Source organism: Copadichromis virginalis, linkage group LG17 (assembly GCF_057382275.1).
Source record: "Copadichromis virginalis isolate Kocher_CV1m ecotype Utaka linkage group LG17, C_Virginalis_male_GT1.1, whole genome shotgun sequence".
NCBI lineage: Eukaryota > Metazoa > Chordata > Actinopteri > Cichliformes > Cichlidae > Copadichromis > Copadichromis virginalis.
Genome location: NC_140634.1, coordinates 8291752 through 8314433, shown reverse-complemented (window position 1 = coordinate 8314433; position 22682 = coordinate 8291752). Strand labels below are relative to the sequence as shown.

Here is a 22682-nt window from a genome sequence, read left to right as displayed (position 1 = left end):
GCCTATACAGCTTGGAGTAAGACAACATGCATGAAGAGGATGATGTGGACAAAATACTCATTTGCCTAATAATTCTGCACTCCCTGTAGACATGTTGTCCTGGGCTCACTGATGGACAAATGCGTCACCTTTCTACTGTGTCAGAAGAAACAGTCATTTTATCTCATTTCTTTCCTTTTCTTTCTATTTTTTTGCCTGGAAAATATCAGCTACAGGCACTTCGAACAGTTCAGTGACTAAACATGCAGATTTCATGTTATTGAGGGGGGATCTCATTACAGCAAAGTAATAGACTACTTGCACTAGGGCATGTGACGTATTTCCGTTTCCAAATAGTACCGCTTGTGCGTTTCCGGTACGTTTGCTTATCTATCGGTAGCTATGCTAATGTCGCTTCAGAATGAGTATAAAAAGGAAAGTATTTAAAACAGAACATTTTCAAAAACAGGAGAAGAAATACTCCGAGCATTGCTGTGTCCCACTTTGTTCAGCTTCAGCCAAATTTAACGGCATACTAAGTTTTCATGCCTTTCCGACCCATTCCGACTTGAGAAGACAATGGCTGGTGAACATACGCCGGGATCATTTCACGATTACCTCTCACACCAGGGTCTGTTGCAGACACTTTGCCAGTGATCAACTCATAGAGCCAACAACCCTCGATGGTCGAAGGAGGCTTATTAAAGGTACTGTACCAACACTTTTTGAGTGGAATGGCTATAAAGTTGAACCACCGCGGCGTAGTGTTTGGGAGAGAACGGAGCGACGCCCTGAACTAGTTCCTCCTGACGATCAAGAAGAGCACAGTCTTACAAGAGATCATGACTACTGCTCAGTCCCTGAGCCGTCTGCATTGGACATATCTGCATCAGCTGCAGAAGACCTGTCCAAAGACGTGGAGACTCTGAGGAAGGAAATACAGGAGTTACGTGTCCAGCGAGAATTTGGGTTACAGCGTTTTGCTGGCTCCGACACTGACATCCGATTCTATACCAGGTACATCTAAGTTCTATTCAAGCTAACTGTTTAAAATATACCAAGGTCACCATCAGTTAAATTTCGAAAGTTTTTCCAGTCTTAATGAAAACAAAATAGATATTTACTTTTTCTCTGCTGATTGTATGTTTTATGTAGATGCTTTAGTATTTAAACGATATCCTAATGCTACAGGTAAAATACAACACCAAATACTCTTAATCAGACTATTTTATACAGCATACCATTAGCATATTTGTCACAGTTTATATTATTTTTATGTCAGTGTGTAATGTTAATTAATGATTGACACGATGTATGTCTCTCTCGTGAATAGATTTCCAAGCTATGATCATTTGATGGCATTCTGGGTTTTGATTGAGCCTTGCATCTATAAAATGATCCGGGTTTCAAGAGCCAAGTCAGCTGCCAATCGGAACGAAGAAGTGTTGACACCTGCACGCACATCAACAGTAGGTTATGGGTTTGTTGGTAGTTAGAACTAGAGGTGTAATGTTATTGTATTTATGTACAATAACATTACATTATGTACAGTAGCATACATACACAGGTGTATGTATGCTAGACTCAGTATCCTTTACATACATACACCTGTGCACTACAGCACCTCATTGTTTACCCCATGGTACAGTATGGTATGCCTAACCATTACAAAACATTTAGCCAAGAAAAGAATAATTTTACTAGTTCATAGCTTAAGGAGTAACATTTTCCCTTTTGTTTTCACCTTCCAGAGGCAGCTGCTACAGCCAATTGACGAGTTTTTTCTTTTCCTGGTTTTCCTGTCAGTTGGTTTGAAGGAGAGGGACCTGGCACACCGATTTAACATACACCAGTCCACAGTGAGCCGCATTATTGCAACATGGACAAATTTTCTTGCCACTGCACTGGGGTCTCAGTGCATCTGGCTTACACGTGAAGAAGTGCAAGCTTACCTCCCTGAGGAATTCAAAGATTTCTCAGACACCCAGATGATCCTTGACTGTACAGAGCTGAGGTGTCAGACACCATCCTCACCACTTCTCCAAAGTGAAATGTACTCTTCGTACAAATCCCACTGTACGATGAAAGCCCTGGTTGGCATAGCTCCACATGGTCCAGTGACATTCATCTCTAATCTGTATGCTGGTTCGGTTAGTGACAAGGAACTATTCAAACAATCAGGCATTGCTGAGAAGTTGACTGAAGACATGGCAGTGATGGTAGATAAGGGCTTCCTAATCACTGATTGTTGTAAATGCAAAGTGTACTGCCCACCTTTTCTATCTAAGCAGAAGCAGATGCCAGCATACCAGGTTAAGGAGACGCAGGCCATAGCCAGACTCAGGGTACATGTGGAGCGAGTCATTAGGAGGATCAAACAGAACAAACTTTTTGATAGCATCATTACCATGTCACATGTTTATAATATCAACCAACTGTTTGCAGTGGCATGCTGTCAAATTACCAGAACACAGCATTAGTTAAAAAATGGGTTAAGTGAGACAAGATGGATTTTTCCCAAGACACCAGTGCCAGTAACTTATGGAAAATGACCTGCAGCTGAGGCCACTACAGTTGCATTTCTTCCTTCTCAGCTGACAATACTTGATTACAGAACTGGTACTTGAGTGCTGATAGTTGAGTTTCAGTTATTGATAATTCAAATTCATTGCAAATGTTTAATGTTAATAATACTGTTTAATTATACTACTATATTACTATTCAGATTCAACAAAACTGTTTATCAAAATTATAAAGTAAATCACTAAATCGTTTTAAAATCATAAGTGACATTGAGCTTTTGGAACATCAAAAATACCATTTGTCATTTTCTACAGTTCAGTTGTGTTATTGTCTAAATGTATATCAGTATGCTAGGCATGGAGTTTTAAATACTTACCATGGAAATAAGTTCTGCACAAATTCAACGTTTTAATGTGTGTTTTTAAAAATTAAATTGATGCCATTGCTTAAATAACAGTTTATTGATGTCACATAAAGGTAACATGTAACAACAAAATAATTCATGAAATATATTGAAAATAAAACATCAGTTATTTTGTTCCAGCCAGCCTGAAGGATCTGTTTTTCTTTTTGCTATGTTTTCACTGTTCATTTTTTCAAACACGGGTATCTTGGCATATATATGTAAAAAAAGAAATAGTCTGCCTTTTCTCTGATTGCATTGTGCACATCTGTATCCATGTATATTCTTTGCACTAGGTAGTCCTCTTGTGCCCACACAACAAAGTCACACCACTGCATCCCACTGATGAGCAGTTGTCCTTGCACTTGCCAGTAATATGCGTGGCTCTTTTTTAGTTTAGGGGTACCACATTCCATCTGCACATATTTGCAGTCAATAAAGTTTTGTACATTGGGACATTTGAATTCGACGAAGCCAAACTGGGGGTATTCATTGGGGTCAAAAACAACACCATCAGGAGATGCAGCAAGCCAGGGGGCAATGGGGTGAATGACCAGACCACAGGGTGAGTAGTTAACATTCATTAGCCTACTATACTCTGCTGCTATTGCAGGCTCCATCTCAGTTCCTCTCCTCATGTCTGCTGTCTGCCTTGTTCCCTTCAATATACGCTCTGCTAGTGACTCGGCCGAGCTCTGGCCTCTGACGTGACACACCTCCCGACACCTAGAGGCAGTCACTCTGGGCCTGCGGAGCTGATGCCACTCAGACGAAGAGCTTTGCTCACGTGTAGCTTCCTCTATTTTGTGAGCCATTTCCAGAGTTACAGACAAGCTTTTCAGATGCAGAAGCTCTTCTTCTGAGCACACAAACACACAATCTGATGGCAAGATGTCATACCCCTCCAGAGGCAAGTGCGGTGTTGGTGGTGCATCGCGGTGTAGTGTGATGTACCGGGTTGTCAAAACCGGCTGCTGATATGACAGAACACTGCCCTCCTGCACCAGCCCAAAGGCACTTTCCACAAGGGGCTTGTCAGGTCTCATGTTCATTGTGGTCACAAGTGGCCTGTCCTCAATATTAAATTTTGCATATGCCTCCGTTATTCTGAACAAGCAGGGATCTGGTAACGGACCCACCATGCCTCTGTAGAAGCCACTCCTAAAGAAAACATCAATGACAATAATGTAAGGAAGAAGGTTGTTATACTGAACAACAACTAAACTAAAAACTAAAAGGTGTAAAACAGTGGTGCATAAGTTAGAGACTGGGATGTATATGTACATGACTGAGTTAGCCGTCTTCAGAAAGTGTAATGTATGTAAATTAATACCTATTCTGACACATGTATGTATGAAAAAAATAGCAACATACATTTGTAACACATGAAACCAAATTTTACAAATCTAATTACCGTACTCCAGTCTGGGCCATCCTATTTGGTACCGGCTTAGTGAAGATCATGGAGTTGATGGGTCCTGGCCTCACACCCTAACAGAAGACACATTTACTATGGATGGTGTTGCTGTTCATATGTAGACATGGACTAATTCAAAAACTTTAACCTCATTTAAATTACCACTGTCCGTGGCTTGTGCCATTGCTGTTCAGATTCCGTGCAGCTATGCACAGGGGGGACAACCGGCACTCTGAGTTGTGAGTAGTGTGCTGTTTGGAAGAGCAGTGCCACTGTGTGATTGCACATAACAGCGCCTGCCACACAGGAGCACTGGCTATGTGTCAGTATCACCGGCGATGAATCCAGAAGCTTAATCTAAGAAGAAAGAACGAAAATTAAAAATGTAACATCTTCATGGAAGAGCCGAACAGGAACATAGTTCGGTGTTATGGTTACGCACCCTCCTGAATGCTTAGTGTTTCCTTCTCTCCCTATTAAAACAACTTAACCATGCTTGATAACTGTAATAACTTAGATTGTGTATATTTGCAGTATTAACTTGTTGTCAAATGTTTCTGATCACCCAAACACACGTTGATTTAACTATCTGACTAGTCAAATTAGGAGTGATAAAGCAGGGAGACAAGGAAAACATTCAAGTTGATGGGCCTTTAGGAATGAACTTAACTAATGCTTAAATGAACTGAACCCCACTGAACGGGGATTAACAACTTTACACAGCTTCCTGCCTACACTTAGTCTGTGTGGTGCCTTACTCTTCCTCATTGACCTGTAGCACAGGGCTCTCACACCGACCTCCCCTGACAACCTGTCTTTATTGGACACTGAATAAAGATACAAGTACCATTAGCATTATTTCTGTATTACTCATTTCAGCATGTCTTAAACATATATATTTTACACTTAGCAAGAGTAGCATTAGGTAGTTAACTACCTCCATAGTTAGCCAACTACCTAACGCCATTATAACAGTGTCTAACTAAAAAAGTGACATTAGTTAAGAAAACCTCAACTATAGTTTAGGACGACATAAAACACCGTTTAAGAAAACATGTAATGTAGAGAACTGACATCAAATGAAGGACATAGCGGAGTAACGTAGTGTTTGCATTTGACGTTAGCTAGCGTTTCTTTGTCGGTTAATTTACGTTTTCTTACCTTCGTAGTTGTGTATATATGATGCAGCATATAACTTAGATCCTTTATCTAATTTGCTGGCGGGGGTAGTCGTCACTCTGCAAATCCGATGAACATCAGTGATGTTCAATTTTGGGAGCTCTTGTAGGCAGCGAGTGTAGAACGTCGCCATGGTTTAACCGCACCGGAAGCACTGGGGCAGGACTACATAGAACGCGGAAGTGTTAGTGCAAGTAGTCCATTCACTCCTCAGTGGCTGCTTTAGAAATGCATCTACACCCGAGAGTTCCAGCGTGCCCATAAAAGAGCTAAATTAGCACATGGTAGTTTGACATTTTGTGGCCATAGGGGAAGTGTTGCGGGAAGGGAGGTGCTTTATCTGGCCGCCTGCTTTACATTCAGCGTAAATGTGAGCTCTTGATTCAGCACTGCGCTGAGGAAGAATCACTGTAACAGATATGACAGGTAGGTGCTCTGTGTCGAGCCCTAAAAAGCCCTCTGTCCTTCCTCTCACATGCTGTTGGATAGTGTTTCATCATCTGCGGTTCCATTAAATTTGTTTCATCTGTCATCCGATACACCATAAAGGCATGATGCTGGGGACATAAAAACATGGGTTGCGTGTCAGTGAAAATAATGGCAGGAGTTAGAGCTGACACTGTAAAATCAACACAGAGGAAAGAGGAAAAAACCTAATATGATCTATGAAAGATCTTCCTTGCTTCAGATGGGAGAGTAGCTTCAATGTGATGTTTAAGGAAATCTGAAACATTTGACCCACGAATGGTCAAGTGCAGATCTACTTCAGGTATATTTATACTCCTTCACTCAGTAGGTCTGTTTGGTAGATCAGCCCTTCATCTGTCAGCGTGGCAATCGACTAAGATGAAAGACACGTGCTGGGTGGAGGAAATAGCTCAGATGGAAGAGTGAGAAAAGACAGGAGGGAAGGCGAGTGAATCAAATTTCTGAGGAGGAAACCTTGTTTTAGGGAAATGTAGCCCGGGGCTATGTTTAATACATTAAAAGCAACCAGTAATGTTATCACCCAGAGTTACAGGGAACTAAATAACATTAGATGCGACTAACATCCAGTAGCGGTCCAGCCAGAGGCTCTATTACCAACCACAAAATCATATTCTTGCTATGAGAAAAGTATGTGTTTTTAAATACAACAGTTTTTAGTCAGTGACTCATTTGTTGTGACACTCAAAGCATCAGAAGGTGATTTTTAAATATTAAAACATGATTTTCTTTATTACCATTCATGTATATCTGCACTGTCTGTTGTTGACTGTCTGTTGCTGAGCGTATTTGTACTGGCCTTTGGTGTCAGGTATGAGCCACATGGGTCATACTGTTATTCTTTGTGTGTTTGTTTTTGGGTACTGACAAAAAGGGAAAAGTCCAGGGAAGACATCACAGCGACACTAATACGGACATCCGTCAGACATGATGCCACATCCCAGATGCTAATACAACTTTCATTTTTTTAACAGCCTTAAATGTTCTTAAATGGATGTTCATAGATCTGTGATCCATTTCCAGGAAATATTTGCCACTGAGGTTAAAGCTAACAGATGCATATCATTTGATGATCAATGACAGCTGTGTTCCTGTCATACAGTCTATAGCTAGTGAATATTTAATAAAAAACATGGCTCCTGGCTTAAACACTGGCAAGACTTATCTTGGATGAGAGACTAACTGTCATGGGCTGGGTCGTGTGACCCAGTGTTTGAGTTTTATGTATTTTGTATCCGTTTTTGATCTAGTTAATTTCTAGGTGGCTATTTAGTCCTTTATTTCTTTTTTTTTTCTTCTTTTTTTTCTTCTTTTTTTTGTGTCCCATTTGGATCTTTAGCCATCAGAATTGTTGTCTTAAGGCCAAGAAAGATGCCAAGCGGATTTATTTTACCAAGTGGATCATCATGGCCTTGCCATATTGGTCCATTTGATTGACCTTTATTATAATTATGAATTTATTTTATTTTCAGTTCCTACAAACGGGACAGACATGACTGGGGGATAGGACAGGGAGAAAGAATGAAAGAAAGAGAGGGAGAGAAAGAAAACCAAAGGGGAGAAGAGACGGTGAGAAAGGGGGGAAGAAAAAAACAAAAAAACAAAACACCTGGGTCACCTGTATGGAGAAAAAAAAAACAGAAGAGAAAGCAAACAACAAAGAGCAACATAATAAAAAAAACAGCACCATCACAATAAACTAGCTAGCAGTAGATATCAGTAGATACTAAGTAATAAACGATATTGTGCAGCACGCAAGATAGACAGCGCACAATGTGCTTTGAGGCAGCATCCAAGAAAGGTGTAGTCCGCGTCTGTGAATACCCGTGTGTACACCTGTGTGCATACCTGTGTGGATCAGCATGCTTGTATTCCAAAGGTTTCTCCATGTAACGATCTGCTAGGGAGTGTGGGGAGCCACAGCCCCGTCCTCCAGGGTATGAAGCAGGTATGGAGGAGATCAAAACTCCAGACATCCAGAGGTCCTTTATTTCTTAGTTGTTTCTGTCATCTCCCCCTGTACTCAGTCTCCCTGATTCGTGCATCTACCTGTCATGTTTCATGTCTGTGTGGTTATGTTAAGTTCATGTCATGATTTATCTTCATGTCTATGTCTCTGTGTTTCCTGTTTTATTTTGAAAGAGTCTGGTGTTCTTTGTTCACTGCATTTAGTTTTACTCTCCCCTGTGCTGTCATTATGTTTCATGCTAGTCAGCTGTGTCCTCATGTGTCTCCACTTCCCCTGATCACCTCATGTGTGTATTTAGTCCTCAGTCTTGCTGTGTTTAGTAGTGATGGGCAGATGAAGCCCCATGAAGCACTGAAGCTTTTCATCCAATTGGTTCACCCCAACGCGAAGCTTCATGAAGCTTCATTTGCTCTAGCAGGACACCTACTGGACGTAAAAATAATAGCTGGCATGAATTTGAAGAGTGTGGCATTTTGCACACAGCCTGTAAATGTCAACAACAAAAGGAGTGTGTAAAACATGTATATTGTAGTGATGGCAGTATACTGTGTATATTTATAGTGGCAGTATGGAAAATGATTATTTGGAAATGCTTGAAATGGAAATGATCATTTACTGTGAGGTGAGGTGTGGTTGGGGTGTGGACAGTGGTTGTGCTTTTGTAACGTTGAGGTATGGACAGTCCTGCCTGTTCACATTTTATTCTGTAAAAACTAAATTTTCACTGCTTTTATGACCTTTTTAGTGGGGAGAACATAGCTAGGATTTAATGATTTAACAAATCTTTTGAATCCTTTGTCCTCCACAATGCTAAATGGCTGGGAGTCCTCAATCACCATGCTGACCAGGTCTTCATCTATTTGAGATTGTTCTCCTGAGGAAAGACAATAAAGATAAAGCACAAATATAAATATCACACACGTAACTTATAACAGTTGTATAATATTGTTATATCATTTAGTAACATTACTGCATGCTATATTATCATGGCATTTGATGGCTCACCTGGTCTTGCTCCACAATCGGTGTCCCCCTTATTCTCATGCAAAGCTCTGTAGTGCCTAAGCATGGATGAGGTGTTGTTGTTATATCCCAGCTCCCTGGCACATAGAAAACACTTCACCTTGTACAAAAGTCAAGACAGCTCAACATAAATTGTATTGCACCATCAGTATCATGAAAATACATCTTCTGTAGAAATTTACATACCTTGTTGGGAGGAATAAGATCAAAATGTTCCCACACAGGGGAGGACATCCTCCTCTTCTTAGCTGGCTCCATTCTCTCCTGACTTTCTCTCCTCACTCTCATAAACCTCCAAACGGTCTCCAAACTCTCACTAACCGCAACTCTCCATCAAACACCCACATTTTTGAATGAAGTCTGAGGGGTTTATATCGCTGTCATATCTCGCGGCAAAGTTCGAACCACTTCATGAACCAGTCACGTGGTACAGCCGGGCAGCGGGGCTTCGGACGTCATCATTTTCAGCTCCTCCCATAAATGAAGCAAGCCTCGATACGCGCTTCGCGGAAACGCCCCCTCCATTACTCGACACACGCTCCGAAGCCTCGATACAGAACGTCCCATCACTAGTGTTTAGTGTTGTGTCGTCTGTGTTATCTCCCCTACCCCTTGTCACAGTTTCCCAGCCATATTAAGTCATGGTTTGTATGTTGTTTAGTCATAGTCTATTTTCTCAGTAAGAGTCATAGTTTCCTAGTCTATGTTCAGGTTTTCCCTCAGTTACTTTATTGTTGTTTTTTTCCGTGAGTTTTCGGCCCTAAATAAAAGTTTGCTTTTTGTTAAGACCAGTATTGTCTTTTTCCCGCCATCTCTGATGATATATGGTTTCTAGTCCCTCCGGAGTTCTGTAGTACTGATAGAGACTAGGAGTGTAGGCTCATCTTGACTGTCTTAATGCACATCCTGTTGTTGAGCTCGCAGGTATGAGTTGTTATGTAGTTTGAACAATTCCCATTGCCCCCTCCAACATCCCACACCTCACTATTTTGACACGTAGCCTGTGGTTTCATTTCCAGATGATATTCAGCTCACATCTGACGTCTTATTTTGATTTTTTTTTAAAAAGGGGATGAAGGTGTGAAGTGTCAGGCCCGGAGTGACAGCCTTTTGATCAAAGCTTGAGCCAGCTGTCCTCTCTGTAGTTGTTAGGAGCATTTTCAGTGTTGCTGATTGGATCCTATTACTGTTATTATTATCGTTCAGTTGTGTGAGCTATATTAATATTTTTGGCTCATTGCTGCTCTCAGCTTTAAGTGCTGGTTACAGTATGGTGTCCAGTGTAAAAAAACATGGACCTGCAGGGTGATTTTGTCAACTTTTTGAATTCTTAAATTGCATGTTTTTGAAGCTTTGCCCACACAGGGCTGATGGGGCTGACAAAGCACTGCTAAATGTGTCTACATTCATTTTGGATAACTCCTTTAATAGTGAGTTTATTAAAGGATAGGTGAGGAGAAGTAAGGATTCTGCATACTGCTTTATGTCCAAAAAGAGAAAGAAGAAACTTGATTTGAGGCGTTCATTAAACTGGTACTCTAATCTCCAGAGTGTGTTACCAGTGACAATGAGTCCTGATTAGAACAAACACTCGTGGTGATAATGAAGGACTGACAATAGGTGCATTAGTTGCATAATGGCAAGTATGATCTCCTTCAATTTGGAATAACAATGTTGATGCAGTTTGCTTTCCTTTGTTGAAAACTGGATGTTGACAGTGCTGTAACAAAAGACTTGTATCAGGTAGTTTCATTTGAGCATAATTCATAATAATGATCATAAAAAGGTGTCTGTTTGGACAGCAACTCTAAGTCTTTGCTATTCTTTTCTATGTCTTGTTCCAGCTGAGAGATCCTGTCTGTCATAACTGCTGGACTGGTGATGCTTGCAAACAGTTACGGCGTCGGTCTCTCGATGGTAAACGTTGGCCCTAATATCACGCTCCACAACACTCTCAATACCCTACAGCTTTCTCCAGAGCATTACCTTATCTTCTGTGCTCCCAAAGTGCCGCAGTACATGTGTTACTCGTGCTCACTCACTAAAGATCAATGTCAGCTGAGTGAAACACTTAGGGGAGTTTAATTTGAACGCACTCATACCTGTGCATCTTCTTTTGCTCCAATTGCAGAGCACCTAGTCCCTTTGGTAATCATGTTAAGGCTAATTGAACACAATTATAATTACAGGAGATTTTCCTCAGTCACTTTCAGTTGTGCACAGTCCATTTCCTAACTCTGATCGATCAGCTCATTTACAAGCTGGTTTACAGTACAGAAACTTCACACTAGTTTGCATGTGTATATACACTATATGGCCAAAACTTGCCTAGTGAAAAGCGCATAGAGAGCTTCATGTAATGGGTTTCCGTGGCTGAGCAGCTACATCCAAGCCTTACATCAGGTTCTCCGTCTCACAATCTGATGAACGAGTCTGGGTTTGGCAGTTGCCAGTTAGTCTGACTGCATGGTGCCAAATGTAAAGTTTGGTGGAAGAGAGATTATGGTGTGTTTTTTTTTTTTTTCTTTTCTTCAGGAGGTTCCAGTCAAAGGAGGTCTTAATGGCTCAGTTTACCAAGACATTTTGGACAATTTCATACTCCAAACTTTGTTGGGATGTTCAGTTCCTGTTGCAGCATGACTGCATCAGAGCACAAAGCAAGGTCCATAAAGATGTGGATGAGCGAGTTTGGTGTGGAGGAGGTTTACTGGCCTTCGCTGACCTCAAACTGATAGAACACCTTTGGGATGAATTAGAGCAAAGACTTGTGAGCCAGGCCTTCTCATCCAACATCAGTATCTGACCTCACAAATGAGCTTCTGCAAAGAATGGTCAAAAATTCCCCTCAAACACTTTCCTAAACCTTATGAAAAGCATGTCCAGAATCTTGGTGAGCAGGGTTTTTTGCTTTGTTGTTTTCGATTTAGTAGGTTATGGTATTAAAGGTAAACTTTGTGCTTTTAAAAATGTAAATAAAGGTTGCTCTTCAGATTGCATTTATTGAAGTCTGGCACAGCTTACAATGATGTGGTACAAATACTGGTCAAAGGAGCTTGTAAAGAAAAGCGTCTGGACTTCTTTAAGTTTCTTGAAGACGTTTCACCTCTCATCCGAGAAGCTTCTTCAGTTCTAAGGTCAAATGGTGGAGAGTCCCAGATTTAAACCTAGTGGGAGTATCCCCCCAAAGAGGGACAAAAGGACCTCCTGATGATCCTCTAATCGCCTGAGCCAAGGTGGGAAAATGGGTGTGGGCTGGGAGGCGCTGCTGCACTGGGCCCCGGTCTGGATGGGCCTGGGCCCCCTTCCCCTGGCGGGTCGCGGAGTATGGGGGTGCCTACTGGGGTCAGCGGGGGAGCTGGCCCCAGGGAGGGGTCACTTGCCCCTCCCTTCCTTCCCTCCCCATCTCCAGCTGCCTCCCTCTTCCCGCTCCACCACAATCACCCACACATGCAGGACCTCGGAGTAGGGGTATGTCACCAGGGTGCAGAGGAGGCTACCCCCCCCCGTCCCCTTCTGGCTGCCTCTGCCTCAATTTTATCCCACAACTTAGACATTCACATTACTCACACTCTCATTACACATACATATAGGATCTTGGGGGTGGGCACAATACACGGAGTCCAAATTACCATCAGGGTGTACACCTCACCCCTGACGTCGTTGCCCACCTCTCAATTTTAAATACACGTAGACATTGAGGGCTAGCAGGAGGGACCATGCGCTTACCTGCTGCTCTCTGGCAGGTAGCTCCATGCCCTCCTGGGTTTTAAATGCACCTTAGAACACACATGCATCAACACTACAATGAGCGGGTGGAGGGAGGTTTGGAGTCTTCTCTCACCCCCGTTCTCTGCGACCTGCTGGAGCAGGGGGGCTAGGAGGAGGAGTTGGCCGTCCGACTGCGGTCTGGAGTGTGGGGCCTCCCTGCTGCTGCGGAGTCAGGGCGGTCTGCCTCTCCCCACCGCAGGGAAAAGGGTAACACCACCTGGGTCTGGGTGCAGTTCCCCCCTCCAGGGGCAAGGGTACCTAGACCCGGTTTGTAGAGTACGCTTGGGGAGTGTGATCGTGTGTACAGCGTCTCTTTATGTCTGTCTCCACGTTGGTTGAGTGTGGAGTAAGTGCATATGAGAGCATGAGGGTGGGAATGGATGTTTGTGTCTGTGTGTGCCTGTATGTCTGTGTCTATATGTCAGGTTGGGTGTCAGGCGCCACCTCTCTGGGGACATCTCAGGCCCTCCAAGGTTTGGAGGCCTATCTCCCCCTACCACCACTTCCCCTGCCAGTGGCGGACTCCCTCAGACATCGGTGCGTTGGTGGTTCTTTGTGTCCGGGGATGGGCGTCCAGGTACACACTGGCTCACTCCTTGGCGGCCGCTTATCGGGGCCTGGAGCCTGGGGCTCGCTCGGGCCACTTCGGAGGTGGGGTGCCCCCGGCCTCTCGGCCTGGGGCTCGGTCACTCAGGCGCAGCTGGCTGCCGGCGGAGCTCACGGGCGCGTCACTGCAACTCCCCCTGGCTTCTGCTCCGCGGCTGCTGGGTGAGCCCTCATCTGGGACTCTCCTCAGCTCTTTCTGGGACAGTGGCGCGGCTGCCCCTCTGTTGGTCTTCCTTGATCTCTTGTGTTCTGGGGGCCTCTGTATGTCTGGAGTTTTGATCTCCTCCATATCTGCTTCATGCCCTGAAGGACGGGGCAGTGGCCCCCCCACACCCTCTAGCAGATCATTACATGAAGGAACCTTTTAAAAAACAAGCGCGTCCATGCTCACAGGTGTACACACGGGTGATCACACCCACAAACTACACCCTTTTCGGCTCCTACCTCAAAGCACACTGTGTTCTGTTGATCTTATGTGCTGCACAATAATGTTTAATATTTAGTATTTACTGTCATATTCCCATATATCATTGTGATGTTGTTTATTCTATTACTCTTGTTCTCTTCTGCTTGTTTTCTTTTTTCTTTCTCAACAGGTGATCCAGGTAAATGGTAAATGGCCTGTATTTATATAGCGCTTTACTAGTCCCTAAGGACCCCAAAGCGCTTTACATATCCAGTCATCCACCCATTCACACACACTGGTGATGGCAAGCTACATTGTAGCCACAGCCACCCTGGGGCGCACTGACAGAGGCGAGGCTGCCGGACACTGGCGCCACCGGGCCCTCTGACCAGGTGATTGATATATGCTTTTTTTTTTTTTTTTTTATTTTGCTGCCCATTCTGTTGGTTTTTGTTTTTTGCCCTTCTCCCCCGTCCCTCTTCTCAGCTGTTTCTCTTTCCCTCTTTCTTTCCTCCAGTCAAGTCTGTCCCGTATTCAGCAAGTGAAAATAAAATAAACAATAAAAAGGTGAATCAAATGGACCATTATGGCAAGGCTGGGATGGTCAATTTGGTAAAGTAAATCCGTTGGGCATCTTTCTTTGCCTTTAGACAACAATTCTGATGGCACAAGGGCCAAACGGGACAGGTAAAAAGAAAAAAAAAAAAAAAAAAAGGGTGTGGGTCCCAATCAGCCAGGGTTTCGGGTGAGCTCATTGTGAAACCTGGCATTAGAACTGAAGAAGCTTCTCGGTGAAATGTCTTCAAGCAACTTAAAGAAGTCCAGACGCTTTTCTTTACAAGCTCCTTTGACTACGATGACCTGGATGACTGAGAACCTTCACAGACATACAAATACTGGTAATTATATAGCACCTTTCCACTCAATTTGTGCACTCAAACCACTTTCTGCTAAAAGTCTCATTCACACAATAACACACTCAAACTCCAGTAGGTGCATTAGGTGTATTTCAGGGTTCAGCATCTTGCCCAAGGTTACGCCAACATGCAGACTAGAGGAACTGGGGATTGATCCACCAATCTCCCTGTTGGTGGATGACCTGTTCCACTACCTGAGTCACATGATATGTCAGTTCATAGGAGGCATTGTAGAACCACTCAGAAGGGGGCTGAATGCTTTTAAAGGCACTTGAATTAGTACTTTCATTATCCTAAAGCCTTTTTGTAAATTTATCTCAAGTATTTTGAATTTCAAGTAATCTTTCAAGCCAGAACCAAACAGTGCCAAATGAAGGTTTTTTCATCATTTCCATCTTGAAACTCCTTGTTTGTCCTAAAATCTTTTCCTCATCCATAGAGAACATGATATAATACTGCATATTTATATAATTCTGTTGGTGGGATGCTGCCTCTCAGCAGGCTGGGGTCCTCCTTATCATCTTCACAGTTTAGCTGTTAATGTTTAGGCCAAGCTGCAGCTGTCAAATGAAAAGCATCCCGTGGAGCCAGTGTCTACAGGTTCACATCAAACCCTGGCAGACTCCATCTGCTCAGAAGGCAAGACCTATATTTATCCTACCTTGAAATGCCTGACTGTAATTGCATCAGCTAGTGTAGCTATCAAACTGAATCATACACTCCTTTTGTTGGGAGAAAACTGTAAAAAACCCAGGAGAAATAAAGACACAATGAGACAAAGTTACTTTCTTTGCTAAACGTGTACACGGGTGAGCTGCTGAGAACAACTCACACCATGAACAGAGGCTTGGCACTTTTTATAGGAGAGACAGTGAGAACAGGATAAGAAAATAACAGATAAAATAAACAACTCCATATGTGGTGCTAGTCTCGTCAGCAGAGAGCTGGGAGAGATAAAACAATATGTCTTTGCTGGGAAAGTCTAAAAGGATAATTCTAAACTAATCTAACCATAGACAAAGGGCAGACAAAGGGCATCTTTGTACATTTAAAAGGTAAAGAAACATAGAATCATTTTCCTGTAACACCTTTTTTCTTCCTTACTAAAATAATTTGCACTTTAGGTTCCTCAGTACCTACATTACCTTCTTCCTGTGAGTATTAACAGCAAAAAGTTTAAACTGTGACTTTAATGTCGATAGATACACCAGATATAACGCTGCAACCAAGGGATTAGCTAAGTTTCATTTATCAACCTGACTGAGCATGTGGAGGGAAAAAAAGCTACAAAGGGCTAAACAAAAGACACATTAAAAAAAGAAATGTAGAATAATTCCTTGGTGAAGCAACACTGAGTGGCTGCTAAAGCTAAGAGACAACTACAGTTAGGTGTTGTCATGGTCCTGAGTCTGATGACTCAGTGGGTCACCCTAACTTATATCTTACAGTGCAGCTACCATTTTTAGATGCCTCAATCGAAGTCCAATTCTGACCACTTGTGTCATATCACCACAGACCTTAAACTTGTGCACAGCGAACATTGGCTTCAGCTTGAAACTGACCCAAATTCCACCCCCCCGGTGCTAAACCAGGGTCAGGAAAGAAACATATCTATGTGTGACCAAGTGGTTGGCGGGGTTATGAACAAAATAAATAAACTTGACAACGCCACCTAGGGGAATTACACCCCCAGGAAATATATTTAAGAAAAATAAATAAAAGGAATAAAAGACCGCACAGATTCAAGGATGCACACTGAGGCAGGTTGGCTTCCAATATTAAAACAGTTTTATTTATAGAAATAAATAAATTATAAATAATATTTTATAAATAAAATATTAAAAGTCAAGATGTAGCGTCATTATTGACAGTGTCCTACAGTAAAAATAAACAATCGTGGAACTTGGACTTACCAGCAGCCGTGGAACCAAAAGAGTCACTGCAGACCACCCAGTGCTGTACAAAAGAAAGTGTGAAAACGACCCACCACCTGAGGTCCCAGGGCCACTGGCTCGTCCTCCTTCACTGAAATAAAACACAGAAAAGTATGTTAAAAGAATAAAAGGACACTGAGCGTCAGGCTCGCTACAAATCATTAAAAGACTAAAACACTTTAATAAAAGAAATCACACACACACACACACACACACACACACACACACGAGAAAGGCTTATTCCCCACGGGTCAAACTACCACTCGTGCTGGTAATAATTATTCTCAGGCGTAGGCCGGTCTGGCTCCCCACCGGCTGAGACCGGCCACCCAGGCGATTTAGAGTCCCAGCACGACACTCGGGCAGAGAATCACTTCAGCCCGATCACAGAAGTGTGGGTACGAGCAACAGTCCAGGGTAAAATAGAACACCAGGCGAACCCAAAAAAAAGGTAAGCCTACTTAATAAAAACAAGATAAGACAAAACAAGACAAGACAGCAGACTCCACCAAGTTCACAACAGCAGCTGAGAAGGCAGTCCACTCTTCCAATTTAGGTTGGACAATTTACCATGGAGAGGTGAGTACAGCAGTGAACCCTGAAACAGATAAGTGTAACCTTAAACTCTTATAGCTATGAATGCTAATAAAAGTAGTTCTAACAGCTTACCCCAGGACCGGAGGCACTATACTCTCATTGGTGGAGATACCACGAACACCTCTCTCCGCAATGGCAGAATTAAACAGACTGCTGCGCTACAACAGGCCGGAAAAGGATATTAACACCAATTCCAGTATTCGGAGGGAATCCAAGGTTAAGCGAGAGGATACCTGTAGCTGTCGTATAATCGGCTCTTGCTGATCAGTCCGTCGCAGTACGCCAGCATTTACTGCTGTATCGTACCAGAAGCTCGGGAGGAATTAATCCAACAAGACATCGGCTTAGCTTTATACAGGCTAGCGCCACCCTGCAATCAATGTGCAGGTGGGTTCCCAATTAACCCGATCACCTGATACAAGGAGCGAGTGCAGTGGAAAGAGAGCGAGGGTGGTAGAGCGAGCGAGAGAGAGAGAGAATGAGAGAAGAAAAACAACGGAAGGCGAGTAGCCCATCTGGCTACATATGTGTTTATCTGCCATAAAGCACGATAAAAAAAAATGCAAACAAAGTGGCAACATGGTCAGTGTAAGCAGACTAGTTGATTCCTAGAATTATTAAATTACTAATGGCACATTTGTTCATGAAAACAGGCTGCAGTCAGGTGCTCTTGGACCCTTCTCATCCAACTAGGAGCATGCCGGAAAAGCGACGACGTAGCAGGTTTGTTACTGTCCATATTTTTAGGGAGTTTTCTTTACGATGGGAAAATGTTTTATTCTGTTTCTTTAAGTTCCCCAAGAAGTATGATAAATGTTTTTTTCCTGATAAATTTGTTAATACTTTTAGCTACATTTTTTATCCATAAATGTACGTTTACTAATAAAACACCATATTTCTGTCATTATTTTAAGGATGTGGAAATGTACATACAATCAATATCAGACTCCACCAACAAAAAGGCTCTCAAAACAAATTTATGTATGTGAATTTTTGCGTGTATTCTTATAATTGTTACCTTTTTCTTTTACCCCTGGCTTTGTGTGTTCATGTTCTGTTGTTTTGTATACTTCATCTGTTCGTATGTTGTATACTAATTGTTTGTTAAATAAAGTTTATAAAAATAAAAAATAAAATAAAAAAGCGACGACGTTGCTTCCGTTTCATGTGTCCGTCCTTTGAAAAAGTCCGGGTACAGCAGCTTCTAGATCGCGTTAATGGCGCCGCCTGTTGGTATTACTGACTGTAGAAAACACATAACAGTGATTTGTAAAGTCATCGGTTGATATTCAATCATTGCCAAAATACAGTCACTGTTACCAGCAGGCAGACTGTCTGTGACAGTTTAAAGAGCTATTTGCATAAATCACAAAACCCCAAAAGCCTAAAAAAGAAATGTAATAAATGTTAATAAAAACATTAAAATACTATTTTGAGTCCTGTTTCTATTACACAAGTGCATAATCACGAATGAACTTCAATTGTTTATTTAAAATCATACTAAAATATGTATTTTAATGAAAGTTCACACCAACTCAAAGTCAACAAAATAAATAAATAAAACAGCAAATTTGGCTTTTATGCCAAAAATAGAGATTTTAACTCATTAATATTACGGTTTTAAAAGTCTTTATATATATAGATATATCTATATATATCTATATATATATATATCCACCAAAAGACTGAACGCTTGCTACTATTAAACTGACTCAGTCACATGACCACTGGTGCAGCTGTTGTGTGAGATGTGGTGCCACGCTATTGGCTACTGCACTTTTATTCTTATTGGCTACTAAAGGATCAGTGCCCCACTTTACCTTCCTTCTTTTGCTTTTTTTTTTTCTATTATTTTGTTAATAGAAAATGTGTGTGTGTGTGTGTGTGTGTGTGTGTGAGAGAGAGAGAGAGAGAGAGAGAGAGAGAGAGAACTTATTATTAATTGTTTTTATGAAGCTGAGCTCTCATAGGCAAACTAGTCTCCAGGCTCCGTAACAGACATTCAGAGCTCTTTTTTTGGATTTTGCATGCCTTTAGCTCCATTGTCTGTCAGGATGAATTAACACTGCATACTACTGAGAGTCTTCCATTTTGGAGTTTTCTAGTTTCAATTAGAATAGCGCAAACAAAATTTGCATGTTTGCAACAGGATGCTAGTAAGACTTTCAGAAAGCCTGCAGAACTACTGCTAAAGACCATAAAAAACAATTGCAAGTCTGCTTGAAATTAAAATAGAAATAACTGGGGGTTAGCTAAAAAATATATGCACAGTCCTTTTATTTCAAGTAGTAAAAAAAAAAAAAGAAATCAAAACAAGAAAAGTACTAACAAACATTTTATTACAGAATTCAAATTCTTACAGTGAAAAAAATGATCCTAGTCTGACCCGACTCCCACTTCACACTAAATTATTTTCTGAACAAAACCCCCCAAATAACAAAAACAGTGTGCAGATGTGAATAAACCCGCTTACAGAAAATTAAAATGAAATGAGATGAAGAGACGGCACAGCACAGTCAGGATACAGGACATAGCTGCTCCTGTCAACCCTCACTCTAGAGTTTAGCTGGTACAAACAGCCAGTTCTTGCATCTTCTCAATTTCAATTCAATGAATCAGAGCATAAAAAGCAAAGCTGGTAGAAGGAAAACAGGAGCTTTGCTGACTCTTCTTTCACATTTGCCTTTTAATCTTCATCAGGTGTCACTTGGTCTCCACTTAATGCCGCAGCATCTCCTGGAACCTGGAAAAATAAAGTTAAAGAGCATATTGTTATAGTCGGGGTAAAAAAACAAAACAAAACCCAGTCAGTGTGTGTCCAAGGACATCATCCCCTAAGCAAATCGCGAAGATTTTTCATATGTATAAGTTACATTAGTTATATAGCTCTGTGTTTTTGCTTTAAGGATATTAATGCTTACAAACGTCTAAAAATGCAGAAGATACCCCGCCGTCAGGCTGTTTCTTTTACCAAAATCTCTGCACGTTGTTTTCTAGCTGGATCTGAACTTATGAAAATGTTATCTGGGCCACTTTTAGGTGAATGACCACTGAAAGCAGCAATCCTTTCTGCAGACTTTGTTTGCCCCTCAGGCTGGTGTGTTAACATCTTACCGTTCTCAAAGCTGTCCTTCTTCTTCGTCAGAGCTCGGATCTCCTCTCGATGCTCAGCAGCTCCACTTCGAAGATCAGTGTCGCTCCGCCGGGGATCTTTGGAGGGGCTCCCCGGTCTCCGTAGCCCAGCTCAGCGGGGATGACCAGCTTCCTCTTCTCGCCCTCGCACATGCCCAGTAGGCCCTGGTCCCAGCCTTTGATCACCTGGCCGGTGCCCAGGGTGAAGGTGAAAGGCCTGTCGCGGGGAATGCTACTGTCAAATTCGGTGCCGTCCTCCAGCTTTCCGGTGTAGTGCATATTCAGCACGTCTCCTTTGCGGGATTTGATGGGGCAGTTGTCCACTCGCTTCTTGATGCCGATCTGCAGCTTCTTCTTCTCGGCTCCACTCACCGCCGCCGGGCTCAGGGAGAGCACCGCCACCGCGAACAGCACGTACACCCGCATGGCTGCAGTACCGAGTCTGACGAGAGTGAAGCTAAAAGACCAGCGAGCAAAAAATGGGGGGAAGCAAAATGAGAAACGAGCAGGAAATCTGCTCTTGAAAGCGGATATACGTAAGATACGACCGGATGTCGTTTACCGGGTGGTGTTACTACAAAACCCGTCCGGAAAAATTACCTGAAGTTGGATTCACATTGGTTGATTCTGGTCGGTACCGTGTGGGACTAAGTTCCCTTTTTCTTGTCACTTTATACATAATATATATATAAATATGTCTTTTTGTTTTCTAAAGACGGTAGTTTACTGTTATTGACAGTTTTGTTGTTGTTCTTGTTTTTTTAAAGCAGAAATGTAAAGAAAATAGTCTAAGGACTAAGGCTGTAATTCTCCAATTTGAATGTGTCATTCAGCCTTGTAAATCCTAGCAATCGTCTTAAATCAAGTTACATCCTTTTAAATTTGTGAAATATTTACTTTACTTGTTATGCCTTAGAAATTTAATATTATGCATCTGGAATGTCTTGTATGTTTTGACGCTGAACATTTTTTTCTATTAAAAATTATTTATTACAAATTAAAGTAAAAGTGTGTCTTAAATCTTAAAAATAGGATATTAAAGTAAACTGCGTATTTATTTTGTTGTGGTATGAATGGCCGTATTTACCCTGGAAGACAGCAGAGGAAACCCTGAGCCAAGTCTCTGTCCACATTAACAGTCAAAAACCAAGTTCACATATGGCAAACTGTTTAAACTGCTTTCAGTTCTGTGAAATGCAATTAATTGAATTTTAATGGAAACATTTTAAATCCAAGAAAATAGTCGTTTGATGATCCTGTTTCTTTAAGAAACACTGAACGACGAGCTCGAAACCGACTTTAGCCTCATCCCTCCCACAGTCTGCGTTACGTCACCCACTGTCACTCAGCGGTCACCTGCTTCAGCTGAGGTACGTACGTCTAGTTCTCTCTGTGTACTTAAACTTGCATCTCCACGTACTCGACACTTCGAGGGTCAATAATGGGTTTGTATGTGGGCTTTACAGGGCTGAAACCCACGGGGAGAACACGGAGAAGCTAACAGCCAGTTGCCACAATGCTCGCTCGCCTGTTAGCGTCGCTCGTCAACAACCTTCACGTCGTTGAGAAGTTGGCGGAGTCTCGACCGATTCGCAGGGCGGCTCAGATCACAGCTTACGCTATCACCAAGGCTCAGATAGCCGGACGGGACGCCTCGGACCGGGCCTTGCGCTCCCAGACGCTACGGCAGGTCCGGGACGAGGCCAGCAAAGTGCCCGGGGATCTGGGAGAGATCAGTGGCCGCCTCAAGAGAGTCAGAGACACGTTTGTGAATGAGGTGAAGTCAGGCTGGAAGGACGGATCCAGGCAGGTGAAGAAGTGAAGAAGACAAGCTGGTTGTGGGATGTGACCGAAACGCTGCTGCTTGAACTAAATAGAACTATTGTGTGAGCACATTGTGTCAGCATGGGACAGAGACGGCGTGCTGGTGAACCATCACCATCAGGGTGCGCTCAGGTGGTCGGTAATGTCTGTACTTGCAATCTGCAAGGTCAGTTTATAACAAACTGTGGTTAGAAAAATCAATGTCTTTTTAAACTTCTGAAAACACGTGGGAGCTTGAAGTGTGCTCTTTACCTCCCACAAACTTCTGATGGTGACGTGGACGCTGTGTTTAAGTAAAACATTTTGTTTAGAAGATTTAGATTGGCTTCTGATGAGGTCTTCTTGACATTCATCCCTTATAGCGAACTGTGCAATCATTTGTCCGTAACACATCATCCTGCCAAAGAGCCTTTTCTGGCTCTGTGTTTCTAGAGTAAAAAAGTATTCATATTAAGTGAGATGTGCTGTGTAAAAAGACCTTTTAGATGTGACTCAATCAATAAATATTATAATTCAAAA

At 42.3% G+C, this 22682-nt stretch overlaps 5 protein-coding genes across 6 annotated transcripts; 2 read left to right on the top strand and 3 right to left on the bottom strand.

Moving 5' to 3' along the window:
• Positions 1 to 272: 272 nt before the first annotated feature.
• LOC146688942 (uncharacterized) lies at positions 273 to 2853 on the top strand. Its single transcript, XM_085437442.1, has 3 exons — positions 273 to 996; positions 1313 to 1448; positions 1731 to 2853. The coding sequence occupies exons 1-3, from the start codon at positions 401 to 403 to the stop codon at positions 2457 to 2459; spliced, it is 1461 nt and encodes a 486-aa protein (XP_085293568.1). The 5' UTR covers positions 273 to 400; the 3' UTR covers positions 2460 to 2853.
• A 50-nt stretch (positions 2854 to 2903) lies between these two features.
• LOC146688941 (uncharacterized) lies at positions 2904 to 5752 on the bottom strand. 2 transcript variants are annotated; one of them, XM_085437341.1, is made up of 5 exons: positions 5484 to 5752; positions 5058 to 5149; positions 4485 to 4679; positions 4320 to 4396; positions 2904 to 4066 (listed from the first exon to the last, which is right to left on the bottom strand). In XM_085437341.1, exons 1-5 carry the CDS (start codon positions 5632 to 5634, stop codon positions 3091 to 3093), a joined length of 1491 nt encoding a protein of 496 aa, XP_085293467.1. In that variant the 5' UTR covers positions 5635 to 5752; the 3' UTR covers positions 2904 to 3090. The 2 variants fall into 2 exon arrangements, with proteins under 2 accessions (XP_085293467.1, XP_085293468.1); XM_085437342.1 differs by lacking the exon at positions 5058 to 5149 and having other exon boundaries at positions 2910 to 4066; positions 5484 to 5524.
• Positions 5753 to 8624: 2872 nt separating this feature from the next.
• LOC146688940 (uncharacterized) lies at positions 8625 to 9545 on the bottom strand. The gene is made up of 3 exons (XM_085436995.1): positions 9166 to 9545; positions 8962 to 9079; positions 8625 to 8830 (listed from the first exon to the last, which is right to left on the bottom strand). Exons 1-3 carry the CDS (start codon positions 9265 to 9267, stop codon positions 8670 to 8672), a joined length of 381 nt encoding a protein of 126 aa, XP_085293121.1. The 5' UTR covers positions 9268 to 9545; the 3' UTR covers positions 8625 to 8669.
• A 9984-nt stretch (positions 9546 to 19529) lies between these two features.
• On the bottom strand, positions 19530 to 20889 carry fkbp2 (FKBP prolyl isomerase 2). The gene is made up of 2 exons (XM_085437004.1): positions 20322 to 20889; positions 19530 to 19950 (listed from the first exon to the last, which is right to left on the bottom strand). The coding sequence occupies exon 1, from the start codon at positions 20763 to 20765 to the stop codon at positions 20349 to 20351; it is 417 nt and encodes a 138-aa protein (XP_085293130.1). The 5' UTR covers positions 20766 to 20889; the 3' UTR covers positions 19530 to 19950; positions 20322 to 20348.
• Positions 20890 to 21626: 737 nt separating this feature from the next.
• LOC146688938 (protein NCBP2AS2-like) lies at positions 21627 to 22682 on the top strand. The gene is made up of 2 exons (XM_085437003.1): positions 21627 to 21709; positions 21806 to 22682. The coding sequence occupies exon 2, from the start codon at positions 21856 to 21858 to the stop codon at positions 22159 to 22161; it is 306 nt and encodes a 101-aa protein (XP_085293129.1). The 5' UTR covers positions 21627 to 21709; positions 21806 to 21855; the 3' UTR covers positions 22162 to 22682.